This window comes from Terrapene carolina, unplaced genomic scaffold, assembly GCF_002925995.2.
Source record: "Terrapene carolina triunguis isolate 2854851 unplaced genomic scaffold, T_m_triunguis-2.0 Scaffold67, whole genome shotgun sequence".
NCBI classification, from domain to species: domain Eukaryota; kingdom Metazoa; phylum Chordata; order Testudines; family Emydidae; genus Terrapene; species Terrapene triunguis.
Window position 1 is genome coordinate 17,907,435 of NW_020664418.1, and position 14,801 is coordinate 17,922,235.

General features: G+C 44.4%; 1 protein-coding gene across 1 annotated transcript in view; it reads left to right on the plus strand.

Moving 5' to 3' along the window:
* TBC1D2B (TBC1 domain family member 2B) overlaps positions 1-14,801 on the plus strand; it is a 63,437-nt gene that overhangs the window by 12,602 nt on the left and 36,034 nt on the right. Inside the window, exon 2 of the mRNA XM_024200572.3 lies at positions 12,592-12,745. Within this exon, the coding sequence (XP_024056340.1) occupies positions 12,592-12,745 (154 nt within the window). The remainder of the gene's footprint in view (positions 1-12,591; positions 12,746-14,801) is intronic.

A 14,801-nucleotide genomic window follows, 5' to 3' on the forward strand; every position in this document is an offset into this window, starting at 1 on the left:
ACTCTTATACATTTAACAATTACTTTGATCTATTCTAATATACAAGTGAATTGACCTGGTTTATAAAAGCACCCTCTCACAATAGTGCTTAGGGCATAATATGATAAAACAAAACAATGTAAAATACAGTAACAACATAATTAAAAACCCCACATATAGATTCAAACTAAATAGATTAAAGGGGTCATAAGAACATCTAATACTTGGTCAGACCAGTGGTCTGTCTAGCCCAGTATCCTATCTTCTGTCAGTGGCCAATGCCAGGTGCTTCAGAGGGAATGAACAGAACAGGCAATAATCACGTGATCCATCCCCTGTTGTCCACTGTTGGCAAACAGAGGCTAGGGACACTCAGAGCATGGTGTTGCATCCCTGCCCATACTGGCTAATAGCCATTCATGGACCTATCCTTGAGGACCTTATCCAGTTCTTTTTTGAACCCTGTAAATAGTAAGGATGCATCCGAAGAAGTTGGCTGTAGCCCACGAAAGCTTATGCTCAAATAAATTTGTTAGCCTCTAAGGTGCCACAAGTACTCCTGTTCTTTTTGTGTAATACTTTTGGCCTTCACAACATCCCCTGGCAAGGAATTCCACAGATTGACTGTGCGTTGTATGAAGAAATACTTCCTTTTGTTTGTTTTAAACTTGCTGCCTATTAATTTCATTGGATGACCCGTAGTTATTGTGTTATGTGAAGAAGTAAATAATGGTTACTTATTCGCTTTCTCCACACCAGTCAAGATTTTATAGACTTCTATTGTATCCTCCCCCCCCCCCAGTTGTCTCTTTTCCAAGCTGAAAAATCCCAGTTATTTTAAACTCTCCTCAGACAGAAGCTATTCCATACCCCTAATCATTTTTGTTGCCCTTCTCTGTACCTTTTTTCCAATTCCAATGTATCTTTTTTGAGATGGGGTGACCAGATCTGCATAGAGTATTCAAGATATGGGTGTACCATGGATTTATATAGAGACATTATGATATTTGCTGTCTTATTATCTATTCCTTTCATAATGTTTCCTAACATTCTGATAGCTTTTTGTCTGCTGCTGCACATGGAACAGGTATTTTTTTAGAGAACTATCCATAATGACTCCAAAATCTTTCTTGAGTGGTAACAGCTAATTTATATCCCATTATTTTGTGTATATATACACCTCTACCCCAATATAACGCTGTCCTCGGGAGCCAAAAAATCTTACTGCGTTACAGGTGAAACCGCATTATAGTGAACTTGCTTCGATCTGCCGGAGTGCGCAGCCCCGCCCCCCCAGAACACTGCTTTACCGTGTTATATCCAAATTCATGTTATATCGGGTCGCGTTATATCGGCGTAGAGGTGTAGTTGGGATTATGTTTTCTAACGTGCATTACTTTGCATTTATCAACATTGAATTTCATCTGCCATTTTGTTGCTCAGTCACCCAGTTTTGTGAGGTCTGCTTTGGACTTTAGTAATTTTGTATTATCTGGAAATTTTACCACTTCACTGTTTACCCCTTTTTCCAGATCATTTATGAATATGTTGAATAGCACTGGTCCCAGTATAGGCTCCTGTGAGACACCATTATTTACCTCTCTCCATTCTGAAAACTGACCATTTATTCCAACCTTTTGTTTTCTATCTTTTAACAAGTTACTGATCCGTGAGAGGACCTTTCCTCTTATCCCATGACAGCTTACTTTGTTTAAGGGTACGTCTTCAATACCTGCCGTATCGGCGGGTAGCAATCGATTTATCCGGGATCGATATATCGCGTCTCGTTAAGACACGATATATCGATCCCTGAACGCGCTCACCGTCGACTCTGGAACTCCACCAGAGCGAGTGACGGTAGCGCAGTCGACGGGGGAGCCGCGGCCGTCGATCCCGCGCCGTGTGGACCCCAGGTAATTCGATCGAAGATACTTCGACTTCAGCTACGCTATTCGTATAGCTGAAGTTGCGTATGTTAGATCAATTTCTCCCCCCCCTCCCCCAGTGTAGACCAGCCCTCAGAGTCTTTGGTTAGGGACCTTATCAAAGGCTTTCTGAAAGTCTAAGTACATTATATTCACTGTATTACCCTTGTCCACATGTTTGTTGACTCCCTTCAAAGAATTTTAATAGATTGGTGAGGAATGATTTCCCTTTACAAAAGCCATGTTGACACTTCCCCAACAAATCATGTTCATCTATGTGTCTGATAATTCTGTTCTTTACTATAGTTTCAACCAGTTTGCCTGGTGCTGAAGTTAGGTTTACTGGCCTGTAATTGCTGGGATCACCTCAGGACCCTTTTTTGAAAATTGGTGTTGCATTAGCTATCCACCACTGGTACAGAAGCTGATTTAAATGATAGATTGCAGAACTACTAACTGTGATATGTAATTTCATATCTGAGTTTCTTCAGAACTCTTTGGTGAATACCATCTGGTTCTGGTGACTTAGTACTGTTTAACTTATCAGTTTGTTCCAAAACCTCCTTTAATGACACCTCAGTCTGGGACAGTTCCTCAGATTTGTCACCTAAAAAGATTGGCTCGGGTAGGGGAATCTCCCTCACATCCTCTACAGTGAAGACCGATGCAAAGAATTCATTTAGTTTCTTCACAATGGCTTTATCTTCCTGGAGATGCTCCTTTAGCATCTTGATCGTGCAGTGGCCACACTGATTGTTTAGCAGGCTTCCTGTTTCTGATGTACTTAAAAAAAAATTTGCTGTGACTTTTTGAGTCTTTGGCTAGTTGCTCTTCAAATTCTTTTTTGGCCTGTCTAATTATACTTACACTTGACTTGCAAGAGTTTATGCTCCTTTCTATTTTCCTCAATAGGATTTAACTTCTAATTTTTAAAGGATGCCTTTTTGCTTCTAACCACTTATTTTACTTCATTGTTTAGCCATGGTGGCACTTTTTTGGTCCTCTTACTATGTTTTTTTAATTTGGGGTATACATTTAATTTGAGTCTCCATTATGGTGGTTTTTTTTAAAAGTTTCCATGCAGCTTGCAGGCATTTCACTTTTAGGACTGTACCTTTTAATTTCTGTTTAACTAGCTTCCTCATTTTTATGTAGTTCCCCTTTCTGAAATTGAATGCTACCATGGTGGGCTTCTTTGTTACACCCCCTCCCCCCCCCGGGATGTTAAATTATATTATAGTCGCTATTACCAAGTGGTTCAGCTATATTAATCTCTTGGAGCAGATCCTGTGCGCCACTAAGGACTAAATCAAGAATTGCCTCTCTCCTTGTGGGTTCCAGGACTAGCTACTCCAAGAAACAGTCATTTATGGTGTCAAGAAACTTTATCTCTGCATCTCGTCCTGAGGTGACATGTACCCAGTCAATATGAGGATAGTGAAATCCCCCATAATTATTTTTTTTTATAGCCTCTCTAATCTCCCTGAGCATTTCACAGTTACCATCACCATCATGATCAGGTGGTTTGTAGTATATTCCTATTGCTATAGTCTTATTATTCAAGCATGAAATTTCTGTCCATAGAGATTCTGTGGTACAGTTTGGTTCATTTAAGATTTTTACTGCATTTGACTTGGTATTACATGCTTTCTTTCACATATAGTGCCACTTCCCACCAGCACAACCTATTCTGTCATTCCTATATATTTTGTACCCTGGTTTTACTATGTCCCACTAACTGTCCTCACTCCACCAAGTTTCTGTGATGCCTATTATATCAATATCCTCATTTAATACCAGGCACTCAAGTTCATCCATTTTAGTATTTAGTCTTCTGGCATTTATATATAAGCACTTATAAAACTTGTCACTTTTTAGCTGTCTGCCATTATGTGATGTAATTGGATGGGACTCTTTTTTTTTTTTTTTATTTGACTGTTTCTCATCAGATCCTACCTGTACTTAATCATCTTCCATCCTCTTCTCCTTACTAGGATATAGAGAATCCTCCATTAATAGATCTTGCCCTAAGGGATGTTTCTGTCTGAACTGCATGCTCCTCCGCACCTGTCAGCTTTCACCCAGCCTAGGGTTCTCACATTTCAGGTTCCCAAAGAAAGGACACTGCCGGAGGGGAGGGTATTTGTGAGGGAGGGTGGTACAGTTGGGGGTGCTGGAAGGGGTACCTGCAACAGGGATACTCACTGAAAGTGGAGGGCACTGTTGCTCCCTGTCACAGTGGCAGGGCGGCTGGTGCAAGCCCAGGATGCAGCTACAGCCATCAGTCAGTGCCTCCCTCCGGGACCCCCTCCCTAGGGTTGGGAACTGGGTCCTGGGTGGGTGGGATCCTGCAACTGTGGGAAGTGGACCAGTCAGGGCTCTTTCTGAGCTGCAGCTTGTCTGCTCTGCAAAAGCCCCGGACATTTCCTGTTATTTGAAAAATCTGCCCGGACAAAGAAAGGAGGCTCAAAAAAGAGGCAGTGTGTGGGAAAACCCGGATGTATGGTAACCCCAACCCTTAGTTTAAAAACTCCTCTATGATCTTTTTAATTTTGCATGCCAGTAATCTGGTCACGACAAATATAAAAGGAGAGGGGGTGGGTGGGGGAAGGAGAGGTATTAAATATGGGGGGCAGCGATGATACTAACAATTCTTCTGGGAAAATTATGAGTTGGTTTTTAAAAATGGGACTGAGATGTGAGCTTTATACCCTAAGGCAACTACAGCAGAAGCGCAATTGCCTGCTGACTTAAAACACAACTGTGGGATCCCAAGAAGCTGGGAATGTCTGGGTGCAGTTGAAGAAGGAAATCAAATATAGCCAGGGCTTTGAGTTTAAGCTGTTGCTGTTTTTTAATCTATCCCTTCCTAGGTAGCTAATATGGGGAAGGTGGAGGAGGAGTATAGTATGAAAATGGCTGAGCGATTGTGAACAGAAACACTGTAAATATGAATAAACATACATTTTTAAAAAAGCTTGAGGCAGTGAGACTTAGCAGCTGCTACTGAGTGACAAACAGAGAACAGCTTTCTAAATTCTAAACACTGTGTAGATGTATAGCCCTATAAATACTCAGTTGCCTTCTGCTTTAAGACAATAAAGTGATAGTTGACAAAGTCTACATATAGAGCGACCTAAAGGGAAATACTAATCTACCAGGTAACCGTGGCTCTATAATTTATTAGTAACTAAGAGTGCCACTGGATAAAAATTGAGCAGGAGATAACTTCTAATGTAGATGTGGAGAACAATGTTTGGTTTAGAAATCTCTCAAGAACGCTACAGCCAGGAAGTTTTCCATTTTCATTTATGATGATATGAAAGATTGGATCTAAAAGGAGAGACATTTAGAGATCTCTGACTCAGTCACTCCCAATGATAGCTGAATGGATGGATGAGTGTTTTACTTTGTGTTCTGTTTTTCACTTTTGTTCTTCAATTCATGGCAGATACTTTGCAAACCAGTCATTTTCCATCTCATTTTATAATGCAAATTCTTCTCCACAACTGGTGGGTGAAAAAGAACAGAATGTGTGTGTGACGGGTTGGATCACAGAAACCCCCTTGGGAGCTGCCACCCAATGTGCCCAGACTACTTCTACCCCTGCTTTCCCTGCCAGCTCAGGACTCCAGTACCCTGTCTTGCTGAGCCAGATACTCCCATCTGCTCCAACAAAGACCCAGGGTCTGAATTACTTGCCCCAAAGCTGCAGGTTTACCTGAAAGCAGCTAACAGAAGTGTTCCTGTCTTTAACACTCAGATGCCCAACTCCTAATGGGGTCTAAACACAAATAAATCTGTTTTACCCTGTATAAAGCTTATACAGGGTAAACTCATAAATTGTTCGCCCTCTATAACACTGATAGAGAGATATGCACAGTTGTTTGCTCCCCCAGGTATTAATACATACCCTGAGTTAATAAGTAAAAAGTGATTTTATTAAATACAGACAGTAGGATTTAAGTGGTTCCAAGTAGTAACAGACAGAACAAAGTAAGTCACCAAGCAAAATAAAATAAAACGTGCAAATCTGTGTCTAATCAAACTGAATACAGATAATCTCACCCTGAGAGATGCTTCAGTAAGTTTTTTCCTCAGACTGGACACCTTCTAGGCCTGGGCACAATTCTTTCCCCTGGTACAGCTCTTGTTCTAGCTCAGGTGGTAGCTTGGGGATTCTTCATGATGGCTTCTCTCCTCCCTTTGTTCTGTTCCACCCCTTTATATATCTTTTGCATAAGGTGGGAATCCTTTGTCCTTCTCTGGGTTCCCACCCCCTCCTTCTCAATGGAAAGACACCAGGTTAAAGATGGATTCCAGTTCAGGTGACTTGATCACATGTCACTGCAAGACTTCATTGTCCACTTGCCAGCACACACGTATACAGGAAGACTTACAGGTAAAACACAGCCATCTGCAGACAATTGTCCTGGTTAATGGGAGTCATCAAGATTCCAAACCACCATTAATGGCCCACACTTTGCATAATTACAATAGACCCTCAGAGTTATATTTCATATTTCTAGTTTCAGATACAAGAGTGGTACATTTATACAAATAGGATGATCACACTCAGTAGATTATAAGCTTTGTAATGATACCTTACAAGAGACCTTTTGCATGAAGCATAGTCCAGTTACATTATATTCACTCATTAGCATATTTTTATAAAACCATATAGACTGCAACATCACAGTGTGAAACTGAGTTCTGCTGGTACAAGGAATTTGAAATACCTCAGGCAGGATGTTTGTCTTGCACAGCAGCCAACAAAAATGAAACTTTGGTATCATCTCTTCTGTGAGTTTTGTTTAACAAGGCACCATGACAGGAGATTTAAGCTATCTCATTCTGCATGTGAAGTGCTGAGAGTCATTTGTGTAAAATCTGGTCACCAGATCCATAATCCTCTTCCTTCTACCCAGTCACTTTTCCTTATTAATTTAACAGAGGAGACCAATCTGATAAGAATAATAGCAACAAACACTCTCAAGTAAAATATGATAAAAATGTATTTAGATATGGGTTTTACTGCATAGTTTAAAGATGTTTGCATTTCCATTGCCCATTCTGTTAATTAGCAGAGGACTTAACTTTTTTTTAAATTTATAGATTAAATGTCTTAAATATTTATTTCATTGCAGTTTTGTTACACTTTCTCTTGCTGTAGGAGTTAATTGTTCATATAGCAATAGATACACAACAGAACATGTAAATATATTATATTAAAGGATGCATTGTAACAGTATATGTTCTTGTTCACTTTCAGCCAAGCACATTACATATACTTAAAATCAGGTTCTTGCTGATGGTAGGTATGGAGACTTGGATTTGTCTGCAGTCTTTATTCATGTATATAAAGAATTCTTCATAGTGTCTTGGGCTAACTTAAATGTGCAAGAGGCTGTCAAGGTAGCAACCATATTGGGGCTATGCTATAGTATGGGAGCAGCCTCTTGAGACTTAGCCATGGTCTACACTATGAGTTTAGGTCGAATTTAGCAGCATTAGATCAATTTAACCCTGCACCCGTCCACACGACGAAGCCATTTTTGTCGACTTAAAGGGCTCTTAAAATCAGTTTCTGTACTCCTCCCCAACGAGGGGATTAGCGCTGAAATTGACCTTGCTGGGTTGAATGTGGGGTAGTGTGGACGCAATTCGACAATATTGGCCTCTGGGAGCTATCCCAGAGTGCTCCATTGTGACCGCTCTGGACAGCACTCTCAACTCCGATGCACTGGCCAGGTAGACGGGGAAAAGACCCGTGAACTTTAGAATTTCATTTCCTGTTTGACCAGCGTGGCGAGCTCAGAGGTGACCATGCAGATCTCATCAGCACAGGTGACCACGGTGTCCCAGAGTCACAAAAGAGCTCCAGCATGGACCGAACGGGAGGTACTGGATCTGATCGCTGTATGGGGAGAGGAATCCATGCTATCAGAACTCTGTTCCAAAAGACGAAATGCCAAAACATTTGAAAAAATCTCCAAGGGCATGAAGGACAGAGGCTATAACAGGGACCCGCAGCAGTGCCGCGTGAAACTTAAGGAGCTCAGGCAAGCCTACCAAAGAGCCAGAGAGGCAAACAGCCGCTCCGGGTCAGAGCCCCAGACATGCCGCTTTTATCATGAGCTGCATGCCATTCTAGGGGGTGCCCCTACTGCTACCCCAGCCCTGTGCGTGGACTCCGTCAATGGATTCTCCCCGACAGCCAGGAACTGTTTTTCACCCTGGATCTAGTACCCTCCCAACCCACTGAAGGCGGGCTCCTGGACCGAGAAGGCGGAGAAGGCACCTCTGGTGAGTGTACCTTTGTAAATATAATACATGGTTTAAAAGCAAGCGTGTTTAATGATTAATTTGCCCTGAAGACTTGGGATGCATTCGCGGCCAGTACAGCTACTGGAAAAGTCTGTTAACGTGTATGGGGATGGAACGAAAATCCTCCAGGGACATCTCAATGAAGCTCTTCTGGATGTACTCCCAAAGCCTGTTAGCCACGCGGTGGGGGGAGGGGTGAAGTGATCATCCCATAGAATTGGGTGTGTGCGGGGGGGTTAGTTGGGTTTGTGCTGCACGTTAACCCAAAAACCGCAGCCCCTCTTTTTAAATGGCCAACCCATTTTAAATGGCCAACCCAACGGGTGCTTGGTATGTGAAATGAAGGAGCTGCTGTTTGAAACCATTCCCACATGTTATGAAGGTTAAAGAAGCCAAAAGACTGTGGCTTACCATGGCTGCCTGCAAGCCGAATTCTGTTGCCCGCCGACCCTGCGTGTGTGATCTTTCACACCAAACCGGCAGGCCCTCAATATAAGAGGCAAAATGCGACCTTGTAAAGAAAGCACACGTGCTATGTAATGTTAACCGCTTGGTTCACTGTGAAAGAGTCTACCCATTGTTCTCTGAAATGTGTCTTTTTAAAAACTACTCTCCCTTTTTTTTTCCTCCCGCAGCTGCAAATGTTTCAACGCTCCCCATATCATCTCCGTCCCAGAGGCTAGCGAAGATTAGAAGGCGAAAAAAACACACTCGCGATGAAATGTTCTCTGAGCTCATGCAGTCCTCCCTCACTGAAAGAGCCCAGCAGAATGCATGGAGGCAGACACTGTCGGAGTGCAGGAAAGCACTAAATGAACGCGAGGACATGTGGCGGGATTAAGATGATAGGTGGCGTCAGCGTGATGAGAGGAGGCCGGATGCAATGCTGAGTCTACTGGAAGATCAAACTGATATTCTCTGGCGTATTGTTGAGGTGCAGGAAAGGCAGCAGGAGCACAGACCGCCGCTGCAGCCCCTCTGTAACGAATCACCCTCCTCCCCAAGTTCCATAGCCTCCTCACCCAGACGCCCAAGAATGCGGTGGGCGGGGGCCTCTGGGCACCCAACCACTCCACCCCAGAGGACTGCCCAAGCAACAGAAAGCTGCAGTGTGGCCTTGTCCTTCCCTCTTCCCCTCCTCCACCACCCCACCCAGTGCTTCCCTCCTCCCCCACCCCTCCCGGCTTTGCAGTTATCCCCCCATTTGTGTGACGAATTAATAAAGAATGCATGAATTTGAAACAACAGTGACTTTATTGCCTCTGCAAGCGGTGATCAAATGGGGGAGGGGAGGGCGGTTGGCTTACAGGGAAGTAGAGTGAACCAAGGGGGCGGGTTTTCATCAAGGAGAAACAAACAGAACTTTCACACCGTAGCCTGGCCAGTCATGAAACTGTTTTTCAAAGCTTCTCTGATGCGCAGCACACCCTGCTGTGCTCTTCTAACCCCCCTGGTGTCTGGCTGCGCGTAATCAGCGGCCAGGCGATTTGCCTCAACCTTCCACCCCGCCATAAACGTTTCCCCCTTACTCTCACAGATATTGTGGAGCACACAGCAAGCAGTAATAACAATGGGAATATTGGTTTTGCTGAGGTCTAACCGAGTCAGTAAACTGCGCCAGCACGCTTTTAAACGTCCAAATGCACATTCTACCACCATTCTGCACTTGCTCAGCCTATAGTTGAACAGCTCCTGACTACTGTCCAGGGTGCCTGTGTATGGCTTCATGAGCTATGGCATTAAGGGGTAGGCTGGGTCCCCAAGGATAACTATAGGCATTTCAACATCCCCCAACGGTTATTTTCTGGTCTGGAAAGTAAGTCCCTTTCTCCAGCTGTTCAGACAGACCAGAGTTCCTGAAGATGCGAGCATCATGTACCTTTCCTGGCCATCCCACGTTGATGTTGGTGAAACGTCCTTTGTGATCCACCAGTGCTTGCAGCACCACTGAAAAGTACCCCTTTCGGTATATGTACTGGCTGCCTTGGTGCTCCAGTCCCAAGATAGGGATATGCATTCCGTCTATCACCCCACCACAGTTAGGGAATCCCATTGCAGCAAAGCCATCCACTATGACCTGCACATTTCCGAGTGTCACTACCCTTGATAGCAGCAGCTCAGTGATCGCGTTGTCTACTTGGATCACAGCAACCCCCACAATAGATTTGCCCACTCCAAATTGATTCCCGACTGACTGGTAGCTGTCTGGTGTTGCAAGCTTCTAGAGGGCTATTGCCACTCGCTTGTGAACTGAGAGGGCTGCTCTCATCTTGGTATTCTTGCGCTTCAGGGGAGGAGAAAGCAAGTCACAAAGTTCCATGAAAGTGCCCTTATGCATGCGAAAGTTTCACGGCCACTGCGAATCATCCCAGACCTGCAACACTATGCGGTCCCACCAGTCTGTGCTTGTTTCCCGGGCCCAGAATCGGCGTTCCACGGCATGAACCCGCCCCATTACCACCATGATGTCCAAATTGCCAGGGCCCATGCTTTGAGATAAGTCTGTGTCCATGTCCTCATCACTCTCGTCACCGTGCTGCCATTGCCTCCTCGCCTGCTTTTGAAGTTTCTGGTGCTGCATATACTGCAGGATAATGCGTGGCGTGTTTACAGTGCTCATAACTGCCGTGGTGATCTGAGCGGGCTCCATGCTTGCTGTGGTATGGTGTCTGCACGGAAAAAAGGCGCGAAATGATTGTCTGCAGTTCCTCTCACGGAGGGAGGGGCGACTGACGACATGGCTTACAGGGTTGGCTTACAGGGAATTAAATTCAACAAAGAGGGCGGGTTTGCATCAAGGAGAAACACACACAACTGTCACACCGAAGCCTGGCCAGTCATGAAACTGGTTTTCAAAGCCTCTGTGATGCGCAGCGCGCCTTGCTGTGCTTTTCTAATTGCAAACAGCCTAGTCAGCAAACAGTGCCAGCGACATTTTAAATGTCCAAAGACACATTCTACCACCATTCTGCACTTGCTTAGCCTATAGTTGAACTGCTCCTTACTACTGTCCAGGCTTCATGAGCCATGGGAGCAAGGGGTAGGTGCGACTGCGCGGTGCTGCCAGCTGGGAGAGCAGCCTGAGGCAAAAGCCTCCAGCTCGCATGATATTCCAGGCAGGACTGAATCTCCATTAGACGAAACTTAAAGAAGAAAATGACCTGGAGTCACTCCCATGTCTGTCCAGGCGCCCCCGATCGACCTCACCGAGGTCGGCCAGGAGCAACCAGGAGACAGCAGCAGGTGGTGCAGTACGGCTGCTAACAGTCTTTGCTAACTTGCAAAGGCAAGGAGCTGCTGCTGTGTAGCAATGTAGTACCGCGTCTGTCAGCAGCACCCAGGAGACGTACGGTGATAGTGAGCTGAGCGGGCTCCATGCTTGCCGTGGTATGTCGTCTGCACAGGTAACCCAGGAAAAAAGGCGAGAAACTATTTTTTGCTATTGCTTTCACGGAGGGAGCGAGGGAGGGGGGCCTGACGACGTGTACCCAGAACCACCTGCAACAATGTTTTTGCCCCATCAAGCATTGGGAGCTCAACCCAGAATTCCAATGGGCAGCGGAGACTGCAGGAACTGTGGGATAGCTATCACAGTGCAACGCTCCGAAAGTCGACGCTAGCCTCGGTACTGTGGACTCACTCCACCGACTTAATGCGCTTAGTGGGGACACACACAATCGACTATCAAATTGATTTCTAAAAAATGGACTTCTATTAAATCGACCTAATTTTTTAGTGTAGACATACCCTTGGGGAGATGGAGATGCAAAGGTGGAGAAACTAGGCATGCATGATTAATTTTTAAAGGTAGATTTGGCTTAGTGGTGTGTGTGTGTGTGTGTGTGTGTGTGTGTGTGTGTGTGTGTATATAATATAATATATATAAATAAATTACAATAAAGCCATTTTTGGATTATCATATTTAGTGGAATGTTATTGGCACCTCTGCTTTCTTGGCACTAAAGCCCTGCAAATGTGCAGTTATCCGCTTTACATCCACGGACCATGTTTGCGGATTACAGATCGGATGCAGATACACCTCTACCCCGATATAACACGACCCGATATAACACGAATTCGGCTACAACGCGGTAAAGCAGCGCTCCAGGGGGGCGGGGCTGCGCGCTCCAGCGGATGAAAGCAAGTTCGCTATAACGCGGTTTCACCTATAACGTGGTAAGATTTTTTGGCTCCCGAGGACAGCGTTATATCGGGGTAGAGGTGTACAAATTTTGTATCCGCATAGGGCTCTACTTGGTACCTCTGTTGTCTTCCTTTCAATGCAAGTTAAATTATATCAATGCTTGACAAGTGTATCCGTCTCTTTGTTTTTCAGTACTCTGGTCTCTTTTTTTTGTAGGCTGCTACCCGTCAGGACATGACATACTGGCTTCAAGAACTTCAACAGAAGAGATGGGAATATTGTAACAACCTTGATGTAGCAAAGAGGGACAGCAGAACTTCACCTACACCCAGTGACTTTTCCAAAGGTCTTGTTGCCAAAGACAATATAGGTAAGTTGAAAACTTGAGATACACATATGGAGCATGTAGTATTTCTGTTTAGTAAGAGTTTACCACTATAATTTTGTTCATGGTAAATTTTCTACAATTTTCCTCCTTTTTTTCCTTCTTTAAAGCAGATTACAAATGTTCTTGTAAAGTTTGCAGAATCATGTTATCTCTAAAATCAATATATTTATATTCATTTCTTGTGTTTATAAATGTGCCTCTTAGACATAAACATAAGTTCATATGGCTGCCCTAACTTATTTCAGTCATGGAACATAATGACACTTAGAAGAATAGATTTCGTAAATGGAAGCAAAATGGAGTACCATTAAGGTTGGGTCACATAGTGTGAAAGAGCTCAATTTAAAGGGTATTAATTCATCCTTTTGTTGTCAGAATATCTTAAAATGTGGCATGTTTAGTTTCTTGGCATTTAAGGTCCACTTCCTCAGTGGGAAGGGAGAAAAATATTTTCAGATGGAAAGAGTCTAGTTGGTTTATTACTTTGGTCAACTACAGAAAGTATAAAAAATTATCTTCTACATTCTGAACAGTTATTACAAATGTAGCAGACCAAATAAAGCTCATGCTTTTACTGCTAAGGGCAGTGCATTGGTGTAAACATAATTGCTATGGTCGAGAAGAATAAGCAAAACAAGACTGCTGAAAGCATGTGGTGAGAGAATATTTTGAGTTTAACATAGTTTCAGTTAGGCACCAGTTGTGTTTTATCTTTATTTTTCTTGTAACCATTTCTTAGTTTTATGTCTCATTAGTTGTACTCACTTAAGATCTATCTCTTTGTAGTTAATGAACTTGTTTTATTGTTTTATCTAATCAGTATGTTAAAATTGAAGTGTTTAGGAAACTCCAGTTATGGTGGAACGTTGTGTGCATATTATTTCTATTAAAGAAATAATGGATTTTTATTGTCCAGAAGAGTGGGCTGGACAGTACAGGACATGCATGTCTGGGGAAAATCTAAGACTGGGGGTGTCTTGGGGTCACCCTGCAGTATAAATAAGGCTGGTGAGAGCCAGAGTCTAACCCAAGTGTGGCTGGCAGCCTGCAGTTATACACAAACACTCAGGGTGTGACTTGCATGCTGTGTGTGTTTGTGAGCAGCCCAGGTGGGAACTACTTCAGCAAAGCATTGTAAGGCACTCAAAGTTGAAGGGCCAGGGTGGCACACCTACTCATTAGTCTAGATTGTACCCTGGAATGTCACAGCATGTGCTTAAGTACTTTGCCAAATCATGGATTTAGTCTCTCGTTTGTTCCCAATCTGAAAAAGACTGATAGACATGCATGTCTTGTCCTTCCAAAGCATATACTTTACTAAAGGAGAACCTGATTTCAGGTCTAATCAAATGCCTAAAATACGGTGCCCTAATGAGAGAGTGGATATAAACTAATTTACAAAGTACTGTGTCTTGCTGAATAATGCAGTTTCAAAATAGGCCACTTTCATTTTGTGATAATATTCACTTTCTACTGTGTTACTATGCAACATGACTTACATGCAGGTAATATATTGTATATTCTAGGGCTACCATATGTCTGGATTTCCCTGGACATGTCTATAAATAGCCGTCTGGGGGGGATTTCTAAAAATCTAAAAATGTCCGGGATTTCCCCCCAGTTGGCTATTTATAGATCGAAAAGCGGCACCGCTCGGCAGCCAAAGCCCCTTCTCGGCTCCCCCCGTCCCCTGCAGCCTTAGCACGCCCCTGGCCCCGCAGCTGTCTTCCCCCTCCTCCCCTCCCCTGAACGCTCCGCCCCCCTGCTCCTCCCCCTCCCCTGCTTCCCGCGAATCAGATCTTCGCGGGAAGTCTGAAAAGAAGCGGGGCAGGCGGGCAGCAGCAGGTAAGTTGGGGCGGGGGGGACGCGAGGAGGAGGGCTCCGGGGAGGCGCGGCGCGGCCCAGTCCGGCCCCAGCGGCTCCGGCCCCGGGGCACCAGCCCCAGTTCCGGTCGAGCGCGCCGGCCCAGCTCCGGTTCCGGCTGAGCGCGCCGGCTCCGGCCCGGCTCGGGCCCCAGGGCAGCGGCCCCGGTTCCGGC